The 27,736-nt window shown below is 40.3% G+C and overlaps 2 protein-coding genes across 5 annotated transcripts; one reads left to right on the top strand and one right to left on the bottom strand.

Moving 5' to 3' along the window:
• Positions 1 to 59: 59 nt before the first annotated feature.
• Positions 60 to 18,622, top strand: tmc6b (transmembrane channel-like 6b). 4 transcript variants are annotated; one of them, XM_085277661.1, is made up of 22 exons: positions 72 to 146; positions 1,234 to 1,308; positions 5,049 to 5,212; positions 8,071 to 8,201; positions 8,371 to 8,532; positions 10,168 to 10,323; positions 10,424 to 10,532; positions 10,799 to 10,883; positions 12,784 to 13,035; positions 13,664 to 13,863; positions 13,944 to 14,088; positions 14,218 to 14,373; positions 14,744 to 14,922; positions 15,018 to 15,108; positions 15,213 to 15,310; positions 15,453 to 15,548; positions 15,643 to 15,718; positions 16,601 to 16,734; positions 17,353 to 17,529; positions 17,627 to 17,705; positions 17,831 to 17,917; positions 18,019 to 18,622. In XM_085277661.1, exons 3-22 carry the CDS (start codon positions 5,157 to 5,159, stop codon positions 18,031 to 18,033), a joined length of 2,484 nt encoding a protein of 827 aa, XP_085133787.1. In that variant the 5' UTR covers positions 72 to 146; positions 1,234 to 1,308; positions 5,049 to 5,156; the 3' UTR covers positions 18,034 to 18,622. The 4 variants fall into 4 exon arrangements, with proteins under 4 accessions (XP_085133788.1, XP_085133787.1, XP_085133790.1 ...); XM_085277663.1 differs by having other exon boundaries at positions 84 to 146; positions 5,053 to 5,212; XM_085277662.1 differs by lacking the exon at positions 1,234 to 1,308 and having other exon boundaries at positions 60 to 146.
• notum1b (notum, palmitoleoyl-protein carboxylesterase b) lies at positions 18,616 to 27,736 on the bottom strand. The gene is made up of 11 exons (XM_085277671.1): positions 27,035 to 27,736; positions 26,227 to 26,279; positions 26,004 to 26,099; positions 24,320 to 24,380; positions 23,378 to 23,436; positions 21,377 to 21,479; positions 21,107 to 21,298; positions 20,805 to 20,902; positions 20,565 to 20,712; positions 20,434 to 20,481; positions 18,616 to 19,682 (listed from the first exon to the last, which is right to left on the bottom strand). Exons 1-11 carry the CDS (start codon positions 27,397 to 27,399, stop codon positions 19,358 to 19,360), a joined length of 1,548 nt encoding a protein of 515 aa, XP_085133797.1. The 5' UTR covers positions 27,400 to 27,736; the 3' UTR covers positions 18,616 to 19,357.

Below are 27,736 nucleotides of genomic sequence, written 5' to 3'. Positions count from 1 at the left end.
TTTATAATTTTACTAGTTTTTATATTAAAGTGGAACCCCAGCATCCTTTAATGGTTTGTCCCCGCCGTCTAGTTTAGTTTGCCGAGTGTTATGACTGACAGCGGTCGGTTACTAAAGATAAGCGGGTTTGTTACGATTCTGAGTAGGTGAGTGAATACGTTTGGTGACTCTTTTTTGAGAGTTTAGCTGCTGTTTATTTTCATTTGCTTCTGTTTGTAATTTCTATTCAACTTGGTTAAAGTTCAACTTCAGTCTTTGGCAACTTGTCGACCGCCTCTTGTTAGAGTTTAAGCTAACCGACGGCAAAGAGAGAAGTTGGTGTTTTTAAAGGGCTCTGTGACTCTGCTCTTTTTGTTTCTGTAAGCTGTGTTCAGCAGAAAAGCCTGCGGATGTAATTACAGCGTCGGAATCTCTGAATAAGCATTTTGTTGTGTGTTGTGTTACGGCAGATTTTTTTTCAACGGTCTCCGTTTTCCCAAATTGGCAGATACGTTCAGATTAAAAGGTTGATCTGTGTTTCAGTTTGCAGTTTGGAGCTTAAAATGTTCTCACAGATAGCGCTGCTATGTTGTCAGACCGGTTGTCTGTTTGTCGAGAAGCTGATAATTGATCGCACAAGGTTGGGATGAGTCGGAGCAAGTTTACCATTTACTGTGCTGTTTAAAAAAAAAAAAAGAAAGAAAAAAGTTGGATCTAAAATCCTCACCATAATTTCTTATCTCCATTCATAATTAAGATCAAGCTTTTATACTAGCTTTTTAATAATTAAGTAAATAGACCTCCAAGTACATTGCACTTCTTTGACCACTCAAAGTACTTTTTAAGTATTCAGACATAGATACTGTGAGAGATGATAAACAAACATTTTTTCTATATCTCCCAATCTTTCTTTAACAAGGAAGACGTAATAGGTGCACTACTGGCATTCATTTAAATCTGTGTTGTAGTTTGCAGTTTCTGTGATGTAGCCAGGAGTAAACCTATCATTTAGAGTCCTCTGTTCTGAATTAAAGAGACTATTGTGGGCCTGAATAACAGTGTGACTGCTGTGTGTGTGTGTGTGTGTGTGTGTGTGTGTGTGTGTGTGTGTGTGTGTGTGTGTGTGTGTGTACGTGCGTGCATGCCTGGCTTTGTTAATTGAATGGACATTTGCATTATTGTCTATTACGGTATGATCTTTACAGTTTTTATTGCTCATCATATGCCCATTCGCCCAACCTTTGTCCTTTACAGTTAAGCAGAGTTGCTGCAAGAAAATCTACCTCTCTTTCTCTCCACCCTTTCACGAGGCTTCACTCAAACTTTGAGGTATTGTAATCCAAGTCTTTGTTTTGCTGCCATGTTAACTGCAGCTTTGGGCTTTGCTGCTGCCTCTTGTTGGCTTTTCTCAGTACTCACTTCTCAGTTTTTGAAAGCTGGAAGGGTGGAGAAATTCCTTTTTGTATACTATCAGACCATTTTATGATCTCATACAGTGTGTTGATTTTTGGAGTGTGGTGTCTTCATTGTGACTTGGTTAAACTCCTCTTCATGGCCCTCCAGTTGGATCTGTCCAAATGTTCGTGCTACTTTTTGAGCTTTGTAAAAGACCCTAGTTTTGTCTTTTAGCCCTTCCTGCTTTGCTTTCGTTACTCCAAAAAACCCAAATTCCCTCTCCTCAGCTTTTACTTGTGCCTTTGTATTCAGTTCAATTACAGTTGCATTTCAATCTGCATGAATGATTGTTCATATTGACCAAAACATTTGTACTATACTCAAGCAACCCTACATCAAACTCCTTGTGTGCATTTTTCTCTGGCTTATTTTGTTTGGCTGTCTTTAAGATCAACTTTGACCTCCCTGCCTGGCTCTCTGTTTGACCCATTCCCACGGTATCCTGCACTGACTGTACACTCTCCGAGGACTGCCTTAATATTAGTTGCACTTAGACATTGAAATAGGAGAAACAGTATGACAAAATACAGAGAGTGACTCAAGCTGAGCAGTGTTGTATGACCCTGCTTTGTTTGCTTGTTTGCCCTGCAGAAGTGAAAATTTGAGATAGAAATATTAGTTGCATAACAAGCAATGCGCATGAAATGCATATGGAAAGAAATGGGTGCAGAAACATGATCCTGGAAACAATTTGGTAATCGGAAAAGTATGTTTGAAAGGGAGGGAAACCATATGTGTGCAGTAGATTGTCCTAACAGAGCCTGAAAAGAGCAAGCGCAGTAAAAAAAAAAATTAAACAATTGGTAATTCGGCATTTCTCAGCCATGGAGTCATTTAGTTGGTGACTGGACTGATATGCAGAGCTCCTCCCAACTCTTTCCATGCTGCATATGTTCACACAGAACAAAAACCAAGAGAACCAGCAATCCAGGTCTTGTCTTTTGTGTTTGTGGATCATCATTCATGTGGAATGATTAAACTAAGCACCCTTTGTTTGTTGCTGGCCCAGCAGTACAGTTTCAAAGTGGCAATCACATTAAACCAGTGGCGTCCACCTGTTTTCTGCCATGCCTGACATCAGAAGCTGAAGAAAGGATGCATCCCAAAGTTGGCATTGTTATTAATAACAATGAAAAATGATCGATATTGAATTTTACTTAAAGATGCATCCCATTATTGCAGTAGCATCATGTTTGTTTCATGTTAGTTTCATTTCATATATTCTGGTTATCTGTGTCAAAAGTTAAGAAGTCGTATGATGTATATTTATATACGTCATATTAGGAAAATAAGATGATATGTACTGATTTCAGTGGCTGATATTTATCTGCTGTGTCACTGCAGATTTGCTCTGGCTAAATATGCTGGAATTGTTGAAAGAGTTGAAAATGATCAGAGGAAAAAAATACTAAAAAAGGGGGGGACCGTACCGGTGACAGGCTGTGGTGACGTAACTCGGCTCATGAAGCTCATGACAAAAACCAATGTGGCAGCCGTAAAGGATGGCGGTGCCCCTGAAGCTCACCAAGTAGAGCGTGCATCCAGTGTAGTAATTCCTGATGTTGTTACTGCAGTGATCTGGGTCAGGACAGCCATTTATAATGTGTGTGTGTGTGTGTGTGTGTGTGTGTGTGTGTGTGTGTGTGTGTGTGTGTGTGTGTGTGTGTGTGTGTGTCTCCCTGTTAGCACTATACTGGCTCATCAAGTTTCCCTGAAGAACAAACAATATTGAAGGCCATTTATTTACATGAACGGATATCACCGGATTAAAAAGTGTGGCACATGACTGATTTTCTGGGTTGTATGTGACAAGGGTAAGAGCTTGGTAGAGAATGATCTCTTTGGTGGTTGAGCAATAGATTAGTTTGTGGGGATTTCTGAGAATGATTGGAACCTAAGTTTCCTCTTATATGAGTGTGTGGGTTTTGATAGCTTATTGAATGATAAGCTTTGCATTATCTGCTAACTGATCTCCACAGAGACATGCAAAGGAAATACTCACATGTATCATACTAGAGCATTATAGTCTTAGCAAACCAGCTCCAGCTCAGCTGTTTTTTATATTTGCTTATCATGAGCATTGTTGAGCTAATGTTTCTAGTGTGGGAGCATGTAAACAGGAAGTGGATCTAATGTTTGATGGAGTTGAAATTGTTTTCACAGATAGCCTCTGTTATGTTGTCAGACCAGTTGTCTGTTGTTTGAGAATCTGATAATTAAACCCATAAGGTTGAGATGAGTCTGAACAATCTTACCATTTATTGTGCTGTTGGGGTTTGTTTTTTTTGTTGTTTTTTTTTAAGTTGGCTCTAAAATCCATATTGTAATTTCTTATCTCTATTAATAATTGAGATACATTCAAGCTTTTATAATGGCTTTTAAATCATTTAGTAAATAGACCACTTCTCTTCTCTGACCACTCAAAGTGCTTTTTAAGTATTGTAACACAGATATTGTGAGAGATGAACCACAAACACAATTTTCTATATCACCCAATCTTTCTTTAACAAGAAAGAAGTAATAGGTGCATTGCAAGCATCCCTCAAACCACTGGACCTCATTTGAGGGAAATAATTAAAGAATAAGGACAACAAACACCAACATGTATGGGTTTGCTGTTTTGTTTTTTACCACAACCATAAATATGTAAAATATGAAGACATTGTGGAGAGGTGTTTCTATTTTTTTATTATCCTACATTTAATTTTCTGTAAGTGTTATTAATAAAGCTTAGATATAATTTAGATCAGTTATAATAATGGATAGAGAAGGGTTAATCAGGGACTTTCTTGGCAAATTATTAATCAGAAAATCTTCTAAAATGATGTCAAGAGAAAAGTTACCTTTATAATAAGAACGAGGAAAAATCATTAATTATTGACCAAATTTAGATTGTAAATTGTCAGTCACTGTTACCAAAAGCCAAATGTTTTAATTTATTTTATTTTATTCTTTTAGTTTAATATCGCATTTTATCTTCCCAGATGTGTTGTGCCTCCTAGCTTTGAAGTAGGTGGAGTTTGTTTTTACAGTCAGCTATCATGTCCAAAGAGCAGAATTTATAGCTGCTCCAAGGTTAGATTACCATATGAAGCAGTTGCCCAGAAATAAAAGTAGAAAATCAGGTGAACAATGTTCCATTTAAATGGCAAACAAGCCATCGAACATGCTTCCTCAAAATCTCTTATATGACACGATCTGATAGAAAAATCGTACAATGTGTTAGTCTGTCTCTGTTCATGTGTCATTCATAAATATTCATGTCACTGGTGACACAGTGCCATCTGACTCTGGCCACAGGCCTTATTATAAACCGCACCACAGTGGAGCTCTCAGAATTGTAGACAAAGTGACACAGTTCCTCACAGCAAGTCTCCCTGATGCATCATGCAGGTCACTTTATTCTCTTTGTAAAGGCCAGGGAATGTTGACAGTGCAGTGACACTTGATACACATTTGCACTTAAGCACACCTGTAACTTTAATAATCTTTCAGGGCAAGCAGTAACAAGACCGGGGCAATCAAATTCCAAGCAAGTGCGCTGGCATTTTCTTCCCCTTTATCTCTAACACTAACGCCCCACCTTCTAATCTTCCCCCCCCCCCTCCTCCCAGGTAGAAGATCAAACACCATGGTGGAAGTGGAAGGCAGGTCTGAGCAGGCGCGGGTGTGAACCTGAGAATTACAGCTGGATACATCGAGACTGTCGGCAGAGAAGGAAAATGTCCCGAAATGTTAACTTTGACCTGAGCCACCCGCTTATGGAAGCTGGACTGGAGTAAGTGTCACTGTAGGGCTCTGTGTCACTTCATGTTACTCTTGTTTTGTTTTCACACTCTTCATTTTGATTTTGTCGATTTTTTTTTTTTCTTAGCGTGAAGGCCGTGAGAGCGGGAGGGAAGGCTTAAATGGGAAGGCAGATCAGACTGTACTCTGGTGCAGAGTTTTTGTCGTTTTTTTTCCTATCCTTTTCTTTTTTTTAACAATGCGACCAGCTGCTGAGCTCCACTTTATTGTCCTTGTTTCTGTTTGGTTGAACAGATCATGACTGTTTGCATGCTTGCTTCTTTTAATTCCTGTGTAGAAGTCAAAGGGAAGCGAACTTGCTGTTTGTCCTTCTAAAAAGACAAATGGTCTCTCCAGCTGGCTTAGGCGTACAGTATCTAAATCGGGAGTAGGCAACTTTTTTTTTTTTTTTCTAAGAGGGCCTGACTGACTGGTAGGGCTGCTCAATTAATCGAATTTTAATCACGATTACGATCTGGGCTTTCAACGATCATTAAAAATGACTGAGCCGATTATTAGCCCCTCCCTCATTTATCCGCGACACCTTAAAGGCCGGTCCGTGAAAATATTGTCGGGCATAAACCGGTCCTTGGCGCAAAAAAGGTTGGAGACGCTGATTAAGAGGACCCGAGGGAAGCTCGGAAAGCTAAGCAGAAGTTATTTGGAGAGTGACTGCTGTTGGTTGAAAAGAGAGTTTAAAAAAAAAAAAAACTTCAGTGGTGTTGCACACTATTTTATATTATTTTTTTAAAGTCATTGTTAACCCTTTAAAGCCAGTCAGAGCAGCATGCTCCGTTTTGTGTAACTATTTTTTAAATCCCTGTAGAACCTGAACCGAGTAGGCTAGCGCAATAATTTGTTTTGCATATGAAACCAGAGGAGTTGTACTTACATCTTATGCCATCAGCTTGTCCTCGGTTTCCTTTCACATAAAGCTTTGCAAAAATTGCATAAAAAGGCTTGCAGGAACAAAAACATAATATTCCAGAAACACGCTTTGCCGATCCGATCAGCTGTTCGTAACACTTCCCACAGTGAAACAGACGTCAGCACGAACTATCACATGTCCGCCATTTCCTGGCCGAAACCGGAAGTGATGTCATTTTTGCGGAAATTGTAGTTTTTTACTTGTAGGCCTTAAACCTATACTGGTCATGTTTGACTTTTCTGTGTCGTTTCTGGGATGCTTAGAACTCGAATTGCACTGCTGGAAATAGTTTATTTTGATGCACCTGCTGTTTTCTTTGCAAATTTGCATCATAGGATTGTTTTTTCGTTTTTCCTGCAGTATATAAAAATTGGTGTATCTCCAAAATAAAACTATGAAGACACTCAAAATAAATTTCCTGTTGTTGTAAACTATTTTTTGCAACTTTTTTGTATTTAAAGCTTTGAGGGATAAACCTCTTAAATTTCTCCAAGTAGAAATATATGTAAAAAATACAAAAAACGATTTTCAATTTTTTTGTAGTTTATTGCACTTTTTTTGCAATTAATGTAGTTACTATGGACTTAATGCATACATATTATTAAAATATGGGCTATAACAGTTGTATAGCAACTTGAAATGCTCCCACAAATGGCACTACAACATGTAAAAAAATAATATAAGCTCTGGCGGACTTGGTTCTATAGTAGGTCTTAAAGGGTTAAATAAATATCGTCAAATAATCGAGATCTCAATTTCAGTGAAAATAATCGTGATTATCATTTTTGCCATAATCGAGCAGCCCTACTGACTGGGATACAAGGCAAGGAACCACAGCCCCACAGCAACTAGTTAGAGACAGGACATGGTGCTGAAATATGTTAAAACTAATACATTTTGGTCAAAATGGTTTTACAATAAGCCAAAACCAAGAACCTTGTTAGAAAATGTTTAAACTTTGTGTCAGTCTGGCACACAGTCAACGTAATGCACGCATTAACTTTTATTATTTAATGCATGGCTGCATGAGTAAATGGAAACGGATAAAATATGAACAACATGGTCACATTCGTGAGTGTGAATTGTCATATTTGTCTGACATTTCTTTTTTACCATCTATGAAACATTTTGCGTATGAAAAGTTTCCCCAGACACAGACTGGTGCCCGACATATCCTCCTCTGTGTGTTTCATAATCGCTGTTGAACCTCTCTCCTGACCTCTGTACATGTCTAATTTGGATTCATTGCTCCATAAGACATGGTGTCGCTGACTTTCATTTCAGTTCCTGTGTAATCTGGCATACCATCCCCTGTTTCCTTTACTTAAGAACAGCTCAACATCCTTCCAATGAGATCATTTCTGATGAAGCTTTGAACAGTAAATGGTACAGTTAAAGAAGCAGATGCAACAATCATGTCCCATGGCAGGTCTTTTTTTGTTTGTTTGGGGGTTTTTTTTGTAAGTTCCTGGCACTTTTTTTGTCCTGTAATTTCTATGCAAAGTTTCTGGCTTGTAGCTCTTTGGGAATCACTTTGTAGGTAATTTTTGGCATTTTTGAAAGACCTTCAGGAGAACTATTACGCAAGACAACTTAAAAAAAACAATAAGCAAACTTTGGCTCCTTGGAAGCAAAAATGAGAGATGACTTGAGACTTTTACACTGGACTGTGTATTGCGCTTTTTTGTTTGTTTGTTTGTTTGTTTGTTTTGCCCAAATGTGATATAGATGGTGCAGGAAGAGGCTTGCAGCCTCCCACTCCCACCGGGGCCACTGATGACCAAGTCAGAAAGTGTTTTATTTGTAGGTTACTCAGTGGTCACTGGCCCTCAGAGCACTTTGAAGCCTTTGAATCTAGCCTAGTCTGTACCACCCTATTTCCTTTTTTTATCGGTCCTCAAGCCTGTGCGTCTCTCTGTCAGGAGCCCGGCAGATGAGGAAGGTGTTCACGATTCATTTCAGCAGCTAATTGCAGAACACAGTGACAATGGAGCAGCATCCAGTGCCTTGGAGCTGCAGCAGCTGCAGAGTGATTTGGATGAGGAGAGTCGAGGTAAAAAGAAAGACTGTTTGCATGTGATGAACTCTTATTTTTCATTTATATAAAAAATATATATTCTCTTTCTTCATGCCTAAAATGTCTTTACCACTTGTAATACCTTTCAATGCTGCGTTGAATTGCAAAGGCATCATTTTCTGTCTATTTGTTTTTCTATCCTCAGACAATATGCCATTGAGTGGCCCTGAACATGAGCATAGAAGGAGGCAGGGGGCAAGTGATTTGGAATGTGATGGTGGTGAAAGAGAAATGGACCCCATCCAAGGTGAAGGCTGGTCCTCGGACACCTTGAAAATCCTGTCCTCCATGCCCAGTCGCACCATTGGTGAGTCCTGCAACAAGCAACTATTAATCATGAGGAGAGTATTATACATAGAAATAAATAAATCAGTTTGTTTTAAAACCTTATGAGCACACTCATCTGGATTACTTTGTGTGTGTCCAACATGTGTTTTAATATAATTTTGACACTCCTCTCTAGGATTTCTGACACATGCTGATTCAGTGTGGTGACTGTTCACTTGAATCATGTCGGGCATGCAGTGCAATCCATCCAGCACTAATCACTAATAGTGTGTTGGCTTAGTCAGATTTAAAACTATGTAACAGCTGCAGAGCTCTAAGTCAGAACATTTTCACGTTTCTTTTAAAAAATGTTCTTACAACTAACTTAAATCATAAACAGTCTCACACAGTCTATATGCTGTTTTCCTTTTGTTTTTACATTATTGAAAAATATCAGACTTCTCAAACAGTTACCACAGAATGAGAAATGAGAATTGTTACCACAGTTTGGTTTATGTTGAAATCCAGTCAAAATCCTTAATGCAAAGTGTTCTAGAAGCATGTTCGCAGTAGTTTCTGAGAAATATACAGACCTAAAACACAAAATACTGTCTGAAAGTTGGTCTTGTTCTAAGAGCTTTCTTATCCCTTTTTTTTTTTTAATTAAAAAATATTTAAATTGTAAAAAAAAAAATGGATAAGATCGTCTTTATCTTTCCCAAAAGTTTGTTTTGTTTTGTTTGTTTGTTTGTTTGTTTGTTTGTTTGTTTTGTTCTTTTGCTTATCTGTTTGTTTTGGGTGTTTGGTTGTTTGTGTGTTTGTTTGTTGGAATAGCTTAAAAAATAAACTGATTTAAAAAAACAACTTAAAATAAATAAATGTTATTTAATGTTTTGCTGAGTGTAAAATAATTAGGTGGCCCTAGAAAGTAACTTAATGAATTCAGTATGGTATATTCTATCATATTCTAAAGTAACTTGCTAAATAAATGCTCAGTATACCACTGTAGTGGACAGGGCAGTGCTGACCAGTAAAATGAGGTACTGGTGTAGCAGGTGTTAACATGGTGTTACTGCTTGATGTAACATGGTGTTGATGTGTTTCAGCAGGAAGCATTTCGTTTATCACCTTCCTGTCTGTGGCAGTTCAGGAGAAACAGGGTGGCAATGAAGATTGCTTTATCTCTTTGCAACATGGTGCAATATTTTAAGCATGTGAAACACAACTGGGAGATTATATAGACTTAGACTATATACCAGACTTTTAATACACGCCAAGCCACCCAAAAAAGTATTTTTTTTTTTGTAAACCTGCTAGCTTAATCTCTAAGAATGTAACATAAATTATTTATATTTATATTTTATATAAAGAGTAGCTACAGCTATAAAATAAATGTAGTGCAGTAAATGCTTTGTCTCCCTTTAGAGTTACCACACAGGCTGCGGGGAAGTAGCTGCTAGAAAGAGACGAGGTGGCTTCTGTTAGCTTGCCACAAAGTTTACAAGATGTCTGCATGATTTAAAGCTTTAGCAGTTTATCTGCATCAAACGGTGCTTCTTAATGTACTTCTTCTTTCACCCAACTTCTTGTTTGGGTGAAACAAGAAGTTGGAAGAGCTCTCTGGTTTCATGAAACTCCTTCGAGGAAATAATTGTTGTTGATCCCATTTCTGCAGGCCGCAACAGGGGAGCCATCATCTCTCAGTACTGCAACAAGACCTTGAAGCTTAGGAGACGCCGGCAGACCAGACCATCCATCCGGGACTTCTCTCCCTCCTCTAGACCGTCCATACGAAGCTACGGCATGGAGGGGGACACTACAGATGCAGAAGGTGGAGGCTGTCAGACGAGTGATGTGCACTGTTTACTCTGATTAAATTATACTGCATTAGAATGATGTAATATAAATGATGTCGCTTGTGTTTATTATAGTGAGTAAGAGGGAACGTCTGGTGAACAACCTGCAGAACCTGCCTGTGAGCGACCGGGTGAGGATGCTTCGAGGAATGCCTCTGAGTGTCGCTGAGAAGAAAGAAATCAGGCATGTTGCTCGTAGTCATCGCTTCTTTTGTGTTTTATTTATGTTTGCAGCCACATAAACTGACTGCCTGCTTAGTTCTACTCTTTCTGACATTAGCTGCACATCTTATTCTCACTGTATACTGGATTTTAAACACTGCAAATAAATGTAATGATCTACAGTCTTTGATATCATTAGAGTATTTACAAAGTTTATATTTACTGGTCTGTAAATACTCTTTCACATCATGTCACTGAAAATGATCCTTTGTTGTTTTTTGTATACAGGAATTTAGTAATGCAGAAGGAGAAACGGATACTTTCCAACAAGAAGCTTTCCTGTTGCAGTCAACTTAAATACTACATCATCATTGTAAGTTATCCTTTGTATTTCTGTGATTTTTAAATTCCTTAACAGATACAAGGAAACTAGAAACTGTTATAGTTGTGTTTCTATGTTTGCATTTTTAATAGTGAGGGGAAAAAAGATTAAAAAAATGCTTGCCCACACGGAGTTCAAAACTCACTTTAACTCGTTTGTCTTTTTTTTTTCTTTTTTTTTCTTTTGAGAGGGAAAAAGTGTCAATACTTGTATAAAACAAATACAATCAGTATTTATGTGACAAATAATATCTTGCTGTGAGGGATAAGTTTGTCCTACAAACTGCTGAGAATTGTAGAGATGACGACCCAAAGTGCACAGTTTGCACATTGTGCTCCCATCATTGTTTTCAGTTGCATCCTGTTCTCCTGCTGCGTCTTATCAATAATCAGTTTCTGGAGTATAACCTCTTTGTCATGTACTTGGATTTCTGTGTTTGTGTTTATAAGGTACTGTTCCTTCACTCATATGAACATTACTGTTAGCAAGTCCAAAATAAGAACAAAGTTCACTTGTCATTGGATGGCAGAGAGGAAGCAGAATAAAATTCAAAATAAAACTGAAAACTAAACATGAAACTAACACAGACATGAATACTAACACTTAGACAAAGGACTGAAGCATGAACATGGAACTAAGACAAAGGAAGTCACAACAAAAACACTCTGAATAGACCAGGGCTACTGATAATAATCAGCCTGAACCACAACACAAAGTAACACAAAACTAAAACCCAACAGCAGAATATTTCTAAACTAAACACAGAAACCAAAGACTCAAAAATACTAAGACTAAGACTCACAATATACCAGAACAATAAAGAAATCAATGGGAAATGCCTAAAGAAAAACTTAAGCTTAAATATATTTACTAAGAATTTGAAACTCAAATACACGAGCAATCCACATACTTGGCAAGAAAGAACCCCACAAGGCTCAGGGGCTGGTCAGCAAACACATGTCATGTTTATCTCCCATATGTGATTGATTGTGTAAATTGTCAGTACTTGGCTAGTGCAAGATTAAAAAATTAAGTTCTGCTCTAACCACATTTCAAAGCATAAAATCATATATGAGCATATCTGTCTCCTCTGCATTCCTTCCTCTGTTTTTTTTTTTTTTTTTTTTTTTTTTAAGTTTAAGCTGGGTTATTCTTGTCAGGGTCACTGAGGTGTGATAACATGGAAACACAAATGAAACTCATAAAATGCACTGTGGATAAATGTGCCCAAGGTCCTGAGGTGTAGAGGAGTGTGGGGTATAGGTGTGATATTGTGTAATGTGCAGCTTGTTACTTTGCAAAACGTTTTCTACAGAAATTCCAAGTTACTGACAAAATGTAAACCCTACCTGAACCAAAGAAGCATTTGAGTCGCGACACAAGCCTTTCAAACTTTAGCTATGTAGTAAATGTAGCATGATATCTACAATGTGTAAGAGTGCTTATTCATTATGTGGTAGTAAGGGACAGGTTATTAACTCTGCTTTAAATGTCTGCAGCGCGGGGGGGGAAGCGTTCGACCTGTCTTCATGGTTTTATATGTAACAACTGCAAGATCTGTCTCCATCAAAACTTCACAATTCATCCTTTTAAGATCCTATAAAACATTATTTAATATTAAAGATTTATTCAAGGTGCTCTAAGGGTGTGACATGCTATTGTAAATGTGTCACATGAAAATGGAACATTTGACTTTCATGTCGCAGCTGGGGTGGTTATTTCCTGTAGGTGTTCCTACCAGTGTGATTGCTCTGTTGCCCAAGCGTTTATGACTTTCTATATGAGTCACAGCGTCTCAGAAAACCACAAACACACGTCCAGTTTGTCTTGTGTTGCTACAGTGATTTATTTATTTTTTCCACCTGACTTTTTTTAAACTGTCTCCTTCCAGGCTGCAAGAAAGAGCTGGTACAGCTGGTTGTCCTTCCTGCACTCTCTCCAGCCGTGGCAAACGCTGCTCAAGAGAGTGAGCGGGCGTTTCGGGACTGGAGTCCTCTCGTACTTTCTCTTTCTCAAGACCCTAGTCTTTTTTAATGTCTTCCTGTTCCTGGTTACGGGTGCGTTCCTGGTGCTGCCTCAGGCTGTGCATCCTCCATACCGGAATACGACATCATTCTCTGGACTGGAGCTCCTCACTGGAGCAGTAAGTTGTCTGCTGCATGTTCTCCCTGTTTTTGCGTGGGTTCTCCCCGGCTTCCTCTCACAGTCCAAAGACATGCAGTTAGTGGGGATAGGTTAATTGGAAACACTAAATTGCCCATAGGTGTGAATGTGAGCGCAAATGGTTGTCTCTGTCTATGAGTTAGCCCTGCGACAGACTGGCGACCTGTCCAGGGTGTAACCTGCCTCTCGCCCTAAGACTGGGATAGGCTCCAGCACCCCCCCATGACCCTGAAAAGAATAAGCGGAAGTGGATGGATGGATAGATGGATCGATCAACTGAGGAGTTGCACCAAGGCCTAGTATAAGATAAATAAGGATAATTTTGCACTGAACTATACAAAGAAACAATACAATCAAACATAATTTTAGCTGCTTGATTTGGAAATGAGCATAACAAATAGCATTTAAGAATTTGATATGTTCCCTTATTTACAGGAAGTGTAGTAATAATAAGAACAAAGACGAAAAATTATTTTTCCAGGCAGTTCCTGTTCCCAAGTTGGAGCAATGCAATTTGTTAACCTTTCACTGTGTTTGTTTATTTATATTTGCCTGTACTTGCTTGTAAAGTACAGCTAAAGAAGTTTCTGTTCTTGTGTTTGTCTCAGGGCTCTTTCTCACATACCGTTATGTACTATGGATACTACGCTAACTACACACTGCCTAGGCGCTCCAGGGATGAAGGGGGAGGACAAAATGCCTCCACATTGACAAGTGACTCACAGCAGTTCTCTTACAACATGCCTCTCGCATACTTTTTCACCATTGGAATGGCATTTTTCATCACATGCATCATCCTTGTATACAGGTACAGATAAAAACAGACCTCATACAACTGTATCCACATCAGTCTTGCTTTTTTGTTGTTTACACGTCATCTCCCAACAGCATGTCGAAAACATTTGGTCGGAGCTTCAGAATCAACAAATCTAATAGTATCTTGACTATGAAGACCTTCAGCTGCTGGGATTTTAAAGTCATCAAGAAAAAGTCTGTTCAAATCATGTCTGAAAATATCGGCACACAGCTCAAGGTAAGCATGCAAACAAACACGATGCTCGTTCACATTGTAGACGCTGACTGGCAGGAATGTGCTGACCTGAAACATTCATTGTGGTCTGTATCTCTCCCTCACACCATCATTCTCCTGCCCCCTCACCAGGAGCTGCTGGCAGAGCTGACTCAAAAGCATACCAAGAGCACTTTCTGCAAAACGCTCTGTAGGCTGATGGTTCATGGAGTGGCATGGACAATCTGCATAGCAAGCACCACTGGCTGTATGGCTGGCGTTTACTACTTCTCTAAGTTTATCCACAAGGTGAGGCTGGATGGATTGTCCTCCCCAGTGTGTCATAAAGTCTTTGTTCCATATGTCTCTTTAAACAGGGAGCTTGTTAACACGGGATGTACTTCCTGTATATCACACAGATTAGTGACTAGGTGCACGTTTTCAGCATCACAGTAATATCTAAATATCTCCTGCTGCTTCTAAAATGAATTTAATCTATTTATACATCTTATATTTCCCACTTTTCTTACAATTTCATTCATTTCAAATTTATATACATCTATGATTATAGTCAGGTTCAGTCATGATATGTATCGACTAAAAATATTGCTCAATCAAACCAATACTTTCCAGTAATGTAACTGAACAGCTTATCCACACCTTGTTTCTTCCTGCTTAGGACCTGCAGCAAAACCATCGTAATCTTGACGTGAACCCTTTGATGAAAGAGGCCAAATTGTTGTCTCTGCCTACGGTGGTTTCTGTTATTAACCTGCTGTTACCTGCCCTGTTCAACCTCGTCGGCTGGATGGAGACCTACGAGTCACCTTCTGTTTTTGCATATGTCGCCATTGGCCGGTACGAGCAGAGCATTATGTGGTTGAGTAATGTCAGAGGTTAGAGTACAGAACTGATGGATTTGGTTGTTAACAGTCTCTCTCTGTGTTTTCTAGGAATTTGATGTTGAAGATGAGCATGCTTGGAGTTCTCTGCTTCCACTGGCTGGGTCGGGTGGCTCCTGATTACAAAAACATTGGCCTGACGGTAACATAAACAAGAAATTACACTTTGAAGCTACCAGAGTAGACAACTGTGTGAATAAAGGGTTTCTAATCACAAGTTTGTTTTGACTATGTCTGTTATCTCAGTGCTGGGAGGATTTTGTGGGTCAGGAGCTTTATCGCTTCCTGCTCATGGACTTCATCTTCACTCTACTGGACACGCTGTTTGGCGAGTTACTTTGGAGGTGGGTCACTTCAACAAGTTCTTTCTTGGTTTGTCTTTTTTTTCTGTCATTAAATGTAATTAAACTTTTATCTCTTTATGTACTTTTAGTCAAGTTCTTTTATTACATTAACTCATCTCATGTCTCCTCTGGCCTTTGGCAGGTTGTTTTCTGAAAAGGTGCTGAAAAGGAAGAGGAAACCAGTGTTTGATATCGCCAGGAACGTTCTGGATCTCATCTATGGACAGACATTAGCCTGGTACAATTCTCTTTAGATATGCACACAGTGAAGTGGCCCTGCTGCGACAAGCTCTTCATTCTGATGGATGAGAATTATGTTTGTGTTTCTTCAGGTTGGGAGTTCTCTTCAGTCCAGTCCTGCCTGTGGTGCAGATTCTCAAACTATTTCTGGTCTTCTACATAAAGATGGTAAATGCACAAAAGAGACACTGAAATTCAAAAAGAAAATCAGAAAAAACTTGCTCAAGGTGGAACTGTTTTTTGTTTGTTGTTGCAAAAGAGTTAGTGAGAGCTAATTAGAGGTACAGGGTGGTGGTGTGACAAAGAACCAAACAAAACAAAAAGGAACTTATAACAGAAGGGTAATAGTTAAGCCTGACTCTTAACCATCAAAGGTGAAAAAGCAGCATCCTGCCAGTGTCTCAAAATACTTGCAGTGTGGCGTTCGGGGAAGTGAATTATTACTGTCTCGCCAAAACTCCTGTTGTTTTGCAGGTGTGTCATGCAGAGGAACAAAACAAGCACGTTACAGACCTCAACATTACAAGAAATAACATAAATATCCTGTAGCACAGGACATAATACCAGGAAACCTTAAAATCTGGATGCAAACTGGAATGAGGCCAAAGGCACGTTGTTCACTTGAAAGCACAGCTTAAGCTTGACTTTCGTTTTGACTTTCGTTATAAACCAGCTGCCTGGAGCCTGATTGGGGTGCTGGCTTGGGCCCTCCTCCAGTCAGGCTCTGGGCAGCTGTAGAAGGTGGGATAAGGCAAAGCAGAGACCCGTGTGCAGGCAGCTATCCAGGACGGATCTGCACACACCAGTTATTATACAAAATGGTTAAATCGTGTGTTCACATGTCTGTAGACTCATTGTTCGATTAATTAAGCAGCAATGTAGCCTTAAAATATTGTATGTCGTCTCTGCTGTCTTACCTTTAATTTGCCTGTAGACACTGAGTTCAGTGGGACACATCTTCACTGTCAACCTTTCTCCTGAACCTCTGACACTTCTTATGAAGGCATTGACCTCTGACCCCAGCTCTTGTGTTATTTCTTTATTCCACAGAGCAGTGTGATGTTGAACTGTCAGGCCCCCAGGAAGCCATACAGAGCCAGCCAGATGACCACCATCTTCATCACTCTCCTTTGCATCCCCTCCCTCCTCGGCGCCTCCGTGTGTGTCACATATACCATGTGGAGGTACTCGCAAACAGGCAGCTCAAAGAGGATTTAACCCCCTCCTTTTCTCTAGCTACTACATCTGCAACTCTGGCATGTTCACATCAACATTAATGCTGCATGAATGAAACCAGGTCACTTATCTATTCCAGTGAAATCACAAATGCAGAATAATCCTAAAAAAAACCAACCTGCAGCACAGCACAATCTGCGAAGCACTTTATTAAGCAAACAGTAGCTTTTTTGTGTCAAACTGTTCTTCAAAGAGCGAATGGGTTTGATTTTGAAGAACAGATTGGTTCTCAGCTCTGAGAGTAACCCAGAACTGATAATGTTCTCAGTCCAACAGCTGGAAACCTCAATGGAAACCTTGGCATTTAAGTGGTCGCCTTGAGGAGATCGTGTTTTTGACACTAAGAGGGAGGCAGGTCCCTGTAATGTGACTGTATCCCTAAGAGATGAATAATAGATACAAACACACATGTGAGCTCAGCCTTAGTGAAGGGTTATAAATTCATGGCTGGGTTAGTTTCAAAAAACTTTTTCCAACAATAAGAAACAGAACTTGATTCGTCTTTTGTTCTCCGGCCTGCACAAATACTCGAGGCATTCACACATCTGTTGTTTCTGTGTCTTCAGCATCACACCGTCTACATCGTGTGGTCCGTTTCGTACGCTTGACACAATGTTTAAGGCGGGAAAACACTGGATGGAAATACTGGAAAAAGATAATCCCAGCCTGTCCGTGCTGTCCAAGGCTCACACATATTTTGTGGAAAACCCATTTTTTCTGTTTGTGGGAGCAGGCATCTTTCTGTGAGCACACACACACACACACACACACGATCTATATCACTGATAGCAGTGTTATCTTTTTAAACACTTGATTGTTTTGTGATTTTCTGTTGATCAGGATAGTGATCTACTTCCATAGTCAGGTGGTGGACGGTCAAAGGAAGATCATCAGTTTACTCCAGGATCAGATACAAAATGTAAGGCACCACCTAGTGTTCAAATACAGATCTTGGGGGTTTTTTCAGTCCAAGTTTACCACAGTGCTAGGATGTTATACACTGAAATGTATTTGTACTTTTTCTTTTTTCCTGCGTGTCTTCAGGAGGGAGAAGATAAAAAGTTCTTGATCAATCGGCTTCAGTCTGTCCACAAGCAGAAACAAGATGCTGGAAAACATCTTAAAAGCCAAGTCAGTCACCTTTATAACCACCAACATTTCTAATGCTACAACACCAGACTGCACATCCAACCTTTTTCTTACCTTCCATGTTATTTCCTTTCTTTTTTTAGGACTCTACATGTTGAGGCAGCTGATTCTCCAGAAGACAAACCTCAGTCCACCAAGCACAGAAATTTTAAACCTGTGTGGATAAAACTGGAATACTAACCAGGAACTCAAAATCACTATGCAGCAGTAGATGTTTCATTTTGCCAAACGCAGATTGTTGAAGTGTGTGTAGTTAGAAGGAAAAGGGACTGTTTATTTATCTACATGAATGTTACTTGTGATGTTGCTGGTTTACTTTAAAGATGCACAGACTGATAAAGAGTTTAAGAAAAGGCAGCGTCACAGTGGTGGGATATGAGAGGGAAAGAAGAGAACAGTCTGAGGAGCTCAACAAGCGGATGAAACAGGTAAATCTTTCTGTAATAATAAAATGGGCAGCATAACAAGAAATCTTTAGCCCTTCCTTTTTTAGAAGCACTTTTATAGCAAATGTGAACAAAAGTTTATTATTACTGGAAAGATATTTTACCGTGTGTTAGTATGTATGCTGTAGCTGGATTTATTACTTGTTGGTGTGAGTGTGTTTATGTTGTAAATGATTTTTTTTTTTTCTTGGGTGATAACTGCCACTGTTCTGTTTTGTAAGTAAATTATCTTTTTGTCATATTTCAGCGTGTATTTGTCTTTATTAGTGCGTTTTTAAAGGAGTGGGCACTACTACCATACAACAAAATATAAGGCTTACAGCCTGAAGAACAGTATGGACATAATGCACTCTACAAGCATACACTTTTCTTTCTTTCTTCTTTTTTTTTTTTTAAACAAACATGCAGATAAAAAGCCAAATATGTAGTTGGTGGTATGTAGGTGGTTAACTGTGTTTGACCATAAGGAAATATAAAAAGATCTCTTCAGTAGAAAAATAAATAAATCCTTTAACCGTGGCCTGAAGAACAAAGTAATATTTCATCTTTATATCAGTAAATATTACCCATTAAATTATCTTTTCCATAAAGAGAAAAAAAAAGCAGCATATTTGGTGAAGGGTTGAAACAGCAGCACCGTAGATGGGTTTCTGAACTGGATATTTTAGAGGTGAGCACCAAGTCCCACAAAGAGCATGCTGGAAAAATCCAAAACAACAAACTGGGAAGTGTTTCCAGTCTTTCCCATCAAAACTCCGGAGACGGACCTGCACATATAAATGATACAGTACATAAAACTGCATATTTATGGAGGTTATGTTGATCTGATGTGATCTCATATACTGTAGTTTAAGAGCTCAAACACTGGTTTGATTGTATTCAGCTGAACGATATTGTCAAAACTCATGAGGCACTTTTGTGTGTTTATTTTGTTGGTGGATATCTCAGTTTTCATCCACTCTTCTGAAAAAGTGTCTCAGTTCCCGTTATTGAGCATGCCCAGTAGCTTCTTGGGCTCCATTCCCTGCTGCTGAGCCATCTTCTGCACGTCAAAGCCCATGTGCTTCAGGAACTGGATGACGCTCATCTCTTGTCCTGTCAGCTGGTCCCGAATGGTCGGGCAGGAGGGGTTGCAGTGCGGCCACGGGCAGCTGTCGATCAGCTGTAGAAGGCAACCTCTCACGGGAGGGGTCACGTGGCTGTGGCTGCTGTTGATGTGGAGGTTGTGATGGAGGCTGCGGTCCCAGCAGTGGAGGGCTCTGGGGAGGGAGATTCCTTTCACTCGGATGTCCGTCCAGTCCCTGCAGTGATGGGAAGACCAAAAGTGATGGAGCAAAGGTTACTAAGATGAAGAACAGTCCACAGGAAAAGTGCGCTCAAGTATAAGAAACTGATGATTCATGAGTATTTCATAGTTTGATTTCTCAAGTTCATTTAGTAAAATTCATGGAGACACAAGTTGGAGGGGACGGGTATGGATCCCTGCCTTATGTCCAGGGAAACAGACAACAAAAGTACCTCAGTTTGTTAGTCTGGGAAACTCTGGGACAGTGAGGTGCAGCACAGGGACCTTTTTAGTTTGACAAACTAAAATCATTCTTTTTGGGAATTCCCAAAGAAACTGACAAGTGCAGATTCATATAGATGATGCGGAAAATTAAAAAGTTCTTAAACAAAAGTTTCTTGGTGTGATGATAGATGATAAAAAAAAAAGCTGGAAGTCCCATATAAATCATATACGTAACAACATTTCAAGAAGTATTTCAATTTTGAGTGAAATCACTCCACGTTCTCTATTGTTCAGATTTCACTGTATTTGCTTTACAGTGCAGAGGTTTGGGGCAATACTTATAAATGTTCGCTGTCATCAGTCTTCATATTGCAAAAAAAGGGCCATAAGGATAATCCATAAAACTGATTACAGAGATCACACAAATCCACTATTCTTAAAATCAGAAATACTACAATTCACAGATCTGGTTCATTTTCTCACTGTGCAATTTATGTATAAATTTACACTATTTATCTATCTATGGTTTGATTTTTACTTACGCTCTCGTGATGAGCTCATGAGACAGGCATGCCGGTGCAAACATCGCCCTGTCAATCAGAAAGAGCAGAGTGTCAGAAAAACTGAAGTCTTATCATATCTGTGAGCGTGTATGAGCGTTTTTCTTCCTTACGTTACGTCACGAAGCGTAAGCCTCAGCTCCTGCCCCAATTTCTGGATGTACCTCCACTGGCCCTCGTGGATGGGCTGTCCGGTCAGGTGGATGTTATCGACCGTCAGCTGGGCCTCGTCGAAGAGCCACTGCGCCACGAACACCGGGCCTGCAGGGTAGAGAGGACGTTCCGTGGGTCAGACTTTAAATTACGCATCATCTTCTGTCTAGCTGAGAAGCTCGGGGTGTGTGGTGACTCACTTTTTAATGTGGGGTAGACTTTATATCCAAAGAAACAGTTCCACTCCTCTCCCACGTGAGCCTGCCTGCAGCTCTCTGGCACCAGTCCTCCCCAGTACCTGCACAAACATAAACCATTGCACATTTTCCAAATCTATCTGGCCGTCCCTCCCACAGTTCTTGGTTGTAGCTTCAATCCTTCATTCATTCACTGCTTCATGCTACTACACAGGGATAGTATTGGCTAAATAAAAAAAACGTTTAGACACTCTGGTGGAAAAAAAAGTCACTATATCACTCCTTGAGCATCGTCGTCATCTTACCTGATGCCTCTCTTTATGGCTTCAGTGGGAGCACAGCTGATTGTATCCAGGCAGTCTGTGAATTTGTACTGTTTGTTATCCAGGAACCATCCAGAATCAGCCAAGCCCCTGACCTGCACCCCTGTATATCCCTGGGTCTCCAGCTGCTCTGCAACCTGGTCCACATTCAGCAGGACACCTGTCCCACCGGCACTGGAGACACAAACAGTGAGTTAACAGTGAGCAGCCGCCTTTGGTGAAGAGCACGGAGGCACATGAAGCTGAACTAACCTGCTGCCTGCCAGGAGCAGAACCTTGGCGTTTTCTAGCCCGTTTGTCAGCAGCTCATTCACCACCTCCTTAATGATCAGAGAGCCCATGAACGCATAATCACCTGAGAATAAATAGAAATAAAATATGAATAGAATATAAATGAATATAGTTATTTATAAACATGAGGCCACATGGCACACTGAAGCCTGGATTTATACTTAGTCATGGAGACAGGCAGCTGAGTAGTCTTGAGCTTACAGTATAAAGTGCCTTGAGGTGACTTGCTGTGATTTGGTGGTATATAAATAAAAGGAATTGAACTGAATGACCTCACACAACACAAAGGATCTACTGTTTTAAGACTGTTGATGCAGTAGGCTGTACTCAGGATGTAGAGAGTGTAGACTGAGATAGGAGACCTTGGCCTTCATATCAGATCAGGAGAGACAGTATAAAGAGAAAAAAGGTAAAGGGATAGGACCATAGACTGTATATTAAAAATGGATAAAGCCTCCTGATGTGAAAAGTGAAGCGGCTTAAACCTACATTGTTTCTAATGGCCAGCAGGGGGCTTATTTTTGTCTGGAAAAAGAGTTTGTTTCTTATAAAATAAATAAATAAATAAATAAATAAATAAATAAATAAATAAATAAATAATGCACTAGTATGAAGTCCCAATGAATACATCATGATGCTAATTTTATAATTTATGGTCCCTGTTAGAATTCTTCTTCACAATGATAGGAAGAGCCGACATCGAAGGATCAAAAAGCAACGTTGCTATGAACGCTTGCCGGACGCTTGACACCAGAAGCGAGAGCCCGCTCGGGGGCTCGTCTCCCCACCTCACCGGGTAAGTGAAAAAACGATAAGGGGTGGCTGTAGCTCGGGAGGTAGAGCAGGTCAGCTGCTGATCGGCTGGTGGTTCGATCCCTGGCTCCCCCAGGTTGCATGCCAAATATCCTTGGGCAAGATACTAAACCCGACTTGCTCTCCGATGAATCCATCAGAGTATGAATGCATATGAATGATAGCTAGAAAGCACTCACTGTTAGAGACAAAAAGGATAAAGTGGCAACTTTATGATTGATAAGTCACTAATGATTATGGATTGTGTCTTTGTTTGTCATCATAGGTTGTCATGAGAACTGCATAGCAACGATATCCTATGATTTAAAAAAAAAAAAGAAGAAATCTCAATATTTTGTAAAAAAGATCGACAGCATAAATAACTGTGTAATTGTTTTTTTTGTATTCCTTTGTACATGTATACATATATTTATAGATAGTAACAAATTCATCCCCTATTTATTCCAACATGTCCACACTTTGCACTGCTGCACATATAAATGCTATGTGTGCTGATTTTGTCAGTATTGTCTGTTGTCGAACACTGTGAGCAAAGAAATAATTGCAGCCCAATTCAACAGGGTCAATAAAGCTTATATTAATTACTTTAAATTATTTATAAATGTCGTGATAATGTCATAGATTTCTTATCGTAGTAAGTGAAGTGAAAATCTGTGACAACCCTGGTCTACGGGTTAAGTTGAGGGCACAGCGAGTTACCCAGAGGACTTCCACATGGGAGACTGAGGCCTGTTCTGTGTGAAGCCAAAGTCAGCAGGGACTTGTTTTTATTCGTGTGTATGAAGCTCGTACACGTGTGACGAAACACAAAAGAGAGGAAAGAGTTGCAGGAGGGGTGAATATTTCTCCAAATGCTGTTTTTCGCCTCCTTTTATTGATTTCTGCAGTTTTAACAGATGAGTGAATGTGGGTTGGTTTGTAACGCTGTAAATCAAAGATGTTTTTCCAAGTGCCTGAAACGCATCTAATAAAATATAATGAGGTTTTCAATAAACCAGAAGAGGAAGCTAAAAAATTTATAGATCTGAGAGCTAAAAGAGGCTCCACACACGAAGCCCTTTGACTCCACTGATAAATCTTTCTTTATAAATCCTTCTCTTAACCAGAGCCACAAGCTCACACACTGAGCGATCACGCACTGGGTCTTACTTTGATCTGTCTTCGGGGTGGCTCCGCTCCACACGTCGCTGGAGCAGTACGGGATGAACCTGTGGGGGGCGCGGGAGAGAGACAAACACTGTTAGGAGAACACAGGCAACCTGGAATCGCAGCCAGACTCGTTTAGACATTTAGATTTGATGATGCTGACAGATTAAAAAGCCCCGTTGGCTGTGTGACAGTAGACAGAACACAACAAGCACAAGTGTGTGCAGACAGCCGGGCAATAATGACAAAAACAACATCACTGTGTATCTTATATTGTATATATTCTAAATGAAATTATCAAGAAATGCAAGGAAACTTGCAAATAAACCATTTAAGCTTAAAAGGGTGTTGGCTATGCTAAATTCCAGCTCCATATGTTCATTTTTTGACACACTACTGAAGATGCTTTGCTTTATTTCTATGATTCATTCCTACAGTGTGATAGGATTGGGCTTAACATTCTACATATTTCATTATTTTTGGCTATCTATGCTGAATATATGCTGACCCCATCACTCATCCACCACTGTAACTGTATATAAAAGACAAAAAATGGAAAGCTTTCCAATAATTAATGCTATTTGTAACTTAGTATCAAATTTAAACAGCATAGTTCTAGGCAATAATCTTCTTTAGTATGCTAAATTTGCATGAACCCATGAGAAGTAGTTCACTGTCTCAAGTATCACCTCAGCCATGGCAACACTGACTCCATTTCTTTCAAATTAGAGCTTGTACTTCAAAGTAAAAGTATATATTTATCACAGAGAAGATCACAAACTGAAAATATTCATATGAAGCAACCAAAATGTTAAAAAACAAACAAACTCATTAACATAAAGATTTTAATTCTGACAGAAGTGAAGGAATTATCCCTGAAAAAAATGAGAGGGAAAATGCACAAAAGCATTAAATGTACAGAGAAGGAGCGGCATGCTTTCTTACACCATGTTGGCGTTCCACCAGTGAGGGTTTTCCTCCGGCTGTGGAGACAAAATTCCCCTTCCTGTGAAAGGAGGGAAGATGGATGAGATGTGACATGATGGTAACTTTATAGATAAACTGTAAAGTTAAAGAGGTCAGAAAAAGGTAAGATGTGCTGCGACAATTCTTTAATCCTGCTTTGTGTTTTACCGTTGAAGGTGATTCCCCTGCGACAAACAGTCGTTAACTTTCTCTGCTTTGGTCAGCATTTACATGTAGGCACTAAAGAGCCTGTGTGGCTGCTGCACTGGCCACCAGTGTAAAGTATACAGAGTCTGAGGGAGAGACTCATAAACAAACAAGGAGTTCCCTGATGGTTGGAGGGAAACAACCAGAGAGTTTGACTCACGATGATTAGTGCGATCTCAGCTAAAGTGGAAACGCAAACACTTCAATGGATCTCATTCATTCAGAGGAAGTTTTTATTTCCTGCTGAGGAAAGTGAAGCCTCTGTGAGGCTGTGCAGAGAATTCACAAGATCTGCTCAAACCAGGGAACGCCTTCATGCCTGGCTATAATCACAGAACATTTCATTAGGTACAACTCCTCATTAAAGCAAATATCGAATGGGCAAATCACAGTGCGTTTTGGCATGTGGACAAAATGAAGGCGACCTGATGAAGTTCAAACCGAGCATCAGAATGGAGAAGAAAGGTGATTTAAGCAGCTTCTTTAAGTTATTATTGGTGCCAGATGGATTGGTCTGAGTATTTTCTGAACTACGGATCAACTGGGATTTTCCCACAAAACCATTTCTACAGTTTACAGAGAAGTGACCCCCCAAAATAAAAACTATCCAGTCAGTAGTTCTTTGGATGAAAATGCCATGTTGATGCCAGAGGTCAGAGGAGAATGGACAGGCTGCTTTGAGCTTTAGCAGTAACTCAAATAACCTATTGTTATGAGCAAAGTATACAGAGGAGCATCTCTAAATGTGCAACATGACGGGCTTCGGCAGCAGAAGACCGCACTGGGTGCCACTTCTGTCAGCTAAAATCGTGAAACTGAGGCTACAAATCAAAAACTAGTATAAATTATGCTAAAGGTATTCATTTAATTTAAATAAAGACAATATTCTTGAGTGTTTCTTGTGGTCAGTGGTTTGATCCCCGTCTGTTTAACTCTGAAAGTTTATTTGAGCAAGATACAACACTGTATGTCTATGTAGGTTCTCTCTCATCCACTGCATGAAAGTCAGGAGTGCTTAAAAAGCAACTGGGCTTCTTTAGGTTCCTGAAAAAGTTTTCCTTTTCATCTAAGAGGATGTGTCGGTTCTTCAGAAGTACATACAACTAAATACAGTATCTTGCCCAAGGAAACTTCTAGAGGTTAACAGGTGGAGCCTGTTTTGGTCTGCTTGCTTTATTTATTCAGACAGCAGTAATTTTCATTAATTGTCTATTCTAATAACTACAGCTGTTCTGGCTCATGATAACAAGCATTTTTGTTATTTAATGGAGTTTTACTACAGTCAGCTTCCAAGGACACTTCATGATGATGGAGAGGAAGAGAAGCAGTGCCATGTGTCAATTTGGGCAGCCTCGGAAAAGCAAAAGAAATTGCGAGCTGTTAGTAAATGAGCAGCCAGATAGAGACGGCAATGTGTAGAAGTGGATTCTGCAAGCACACACTGTAGGGCCTGTACCTGTTCTGGTTAGTGGCCACTTGGTGGAGCTCATCAGTCTCCTCATCGTCTCATACCTGCTCTCACAGGTCTGACTGTCGAAGCAGTACCATCCACCTGAACCACACACACACACACACACACACACACACACACACACACACACACACACACACACACAGAGGTTACAAATAGCTGCACTGAGTTCCCCGTGTGGTCTGAATCAGGTGTATTTCATCCTCACCTTCCAGGAACAGCAGCCACCTCTTGCTTCCTTTTGACTCCTTGATGTAGTAACTGCACAAGAACAGCAAAACAAAGCAGCGTGAAAGCGCTGATGTATTCACACATTCATGAATGGATTCAAACAGTCTCCACACACTGGGGATGCTTCCTGTTATCCTGAGCTGACAGATCTGGCTCTGATCACTAAGCTTCTCTGTAGGAGCCAGGGTACTGCAGACCCGCACATGTCCGGTTGTGTTTTTTCACATAGCGACAGGAAACTCACCATGCTGCTGGCAGCACACGAACACTCACACTTGATGCGGGTGGCATATCGAAAGAGTCATCTCATTCACAGCGATTTAATTCATATTTGGCCCACAATATATTATAATCTACACTTGGAACAGAGTTTAAAAACTTTGACATTGAGTGGAATTAACTGGTGATCCCATAAAGCTTTGAACTATTATTAGTTATAATCTTTGTTGTCATTACTCTTAATTTTGCTATATCGTAAAGTTGCCAGAGCAAGAATAAATGCCCCTCTCTCTTCCTCGCTCGCGCTCTCCCTCTCGTGTACGCGCTAATTTGCAGCGTGCATGGCGCTCTCTCTGATCTGATCCTTTGATCCATTTTGGTCACATCCGGAGTGACACGGGAATGGAGCACACGGATCTAAACCAGTAGTAAAACGCAGATCGGGTGTTGGGTGTATCTGCCCCTCCGTGTCTCAGATTCTTACCAATTAATGACAAAACTGTGGTTTTAAATCACGCCTGTAGGTCATTAAGAAACTCTGAAGAATCTGCAGGCCATTCACTTACCCTGCAGGTGACCCGTCGTTGCAAGTCACGGACACGTTCTTCAAAAAGTGCAGCTTCATGTCCTGGTCCAGCTTTTGCGCAGAGCACGGATAGAGTGACTGCGCTAAGTTCTTTATCTGCACTACAAAGTTGTCCATGTTGCCCTCCACAGCTGTGAAGTCTAACGGGAAGCTTTCTGCTCCTTCCACCCGCTCCCTGTACGGCGGGGGCGTCTGCTGCTGCTGCTGCACCCTCCGTGTTTGCGCCCGACCGCCGCGCACTCTCCTCGCCTCCACCGGTGCGCTCAGGTGGATGAAGAGCAGCAGCAAGCAGGAGCGCACCGCGGACAGTCCAAGTGAGTTTCTCGCCACACCACGGCTCTGCATTTCTAATTATTACTGGAGAACGTTCCTCGCGTGTTTGCGTGGACTCTGAAGAAAACACAGCATATCCTATGAGTGGGTAGATCGACGGGAAGTTCTTCGAAAGCGCATGGAGAGTTCAAGCAAACGGTCTCCTATACCAGCAGTGCTGGGTAAAAACAGCTTATGGGTCTCCATGGTGCCCTGAGAGATGGGTATCTGGATTCAAAATCATGCAAAATGCGCGTGCAGTTCCAGTTCATTTCCTTAAATCGCGTGCAGTTCGTCCAGTAAACGGGTTCTTCCGTGCGTAAAAATTTCTGAAGTTCCGTCCAGCTCAGTCTATCCAGTGACCTGTTGC

The sequence above is a fragment of the Mchenga conophoros genome, linkage group LG6 (genome assembly GCF_057382185.1).
Source record: "Mchenga conophoros isolate Kocher_MC1m ecotype Shallow Benthic linkage group LG6, M_conophoros_male_GT1.1, whole genome shotgun sequence".
Classification (NCBI taxonomy): domain Eukaryota; kingdom Metazoa; phylum Chordata; class Actinopteri; order Cichliformes; family Cichlidae; genus Mchenga; species Mchenga conophoros.
This window is presented reverse-complemented; position numbering and strand designations above follow the sequence as displayed.

Coding starts and splice junctions, on each gene's coding strand:
- notum1b (XM_085277671.1), bottom strand. CDS start 27,399: ATGCAGAGCCGTGGTGTGGCGAGAAACTCACTTGGACTGTCCGCGGTG. Junction 20,903..21,106: donor GCCATAAAGAGAGGCATCAG/GTAAGATGACGA, acceptor ATGTTTGTGCAG/GTACTGGGGAGGACTGGTGC. Junction 20,713..20,804: donor AGTCTACCCCACATTAAAAA/GTGAGTCACCAC, acceptor TCTACCCTGCAG/GCCCGGTGTTCGTGGCGCAG.
- tmc6b (XM_085277662.1), top strand. CDS start 5,157: ATGTCCCGAAATGTTAACTTTGACCTGAGCCACCCGCTTATGGAAGCT. Junction 14,374..14,743: donor TCTCTAAGTTTATCCACAAG/GTGAGGCTGGAT, acceptor CTTCCTGCTTAG/GACCTGCAGCAAAACCATCG. Junction 14,923..15,017: donor GCATATGTCGCCATTGGCCG/GTACGAGCAGAG, acceptor TGTGTTTTCTAG/GAATTTGATGTTGAAGATGA.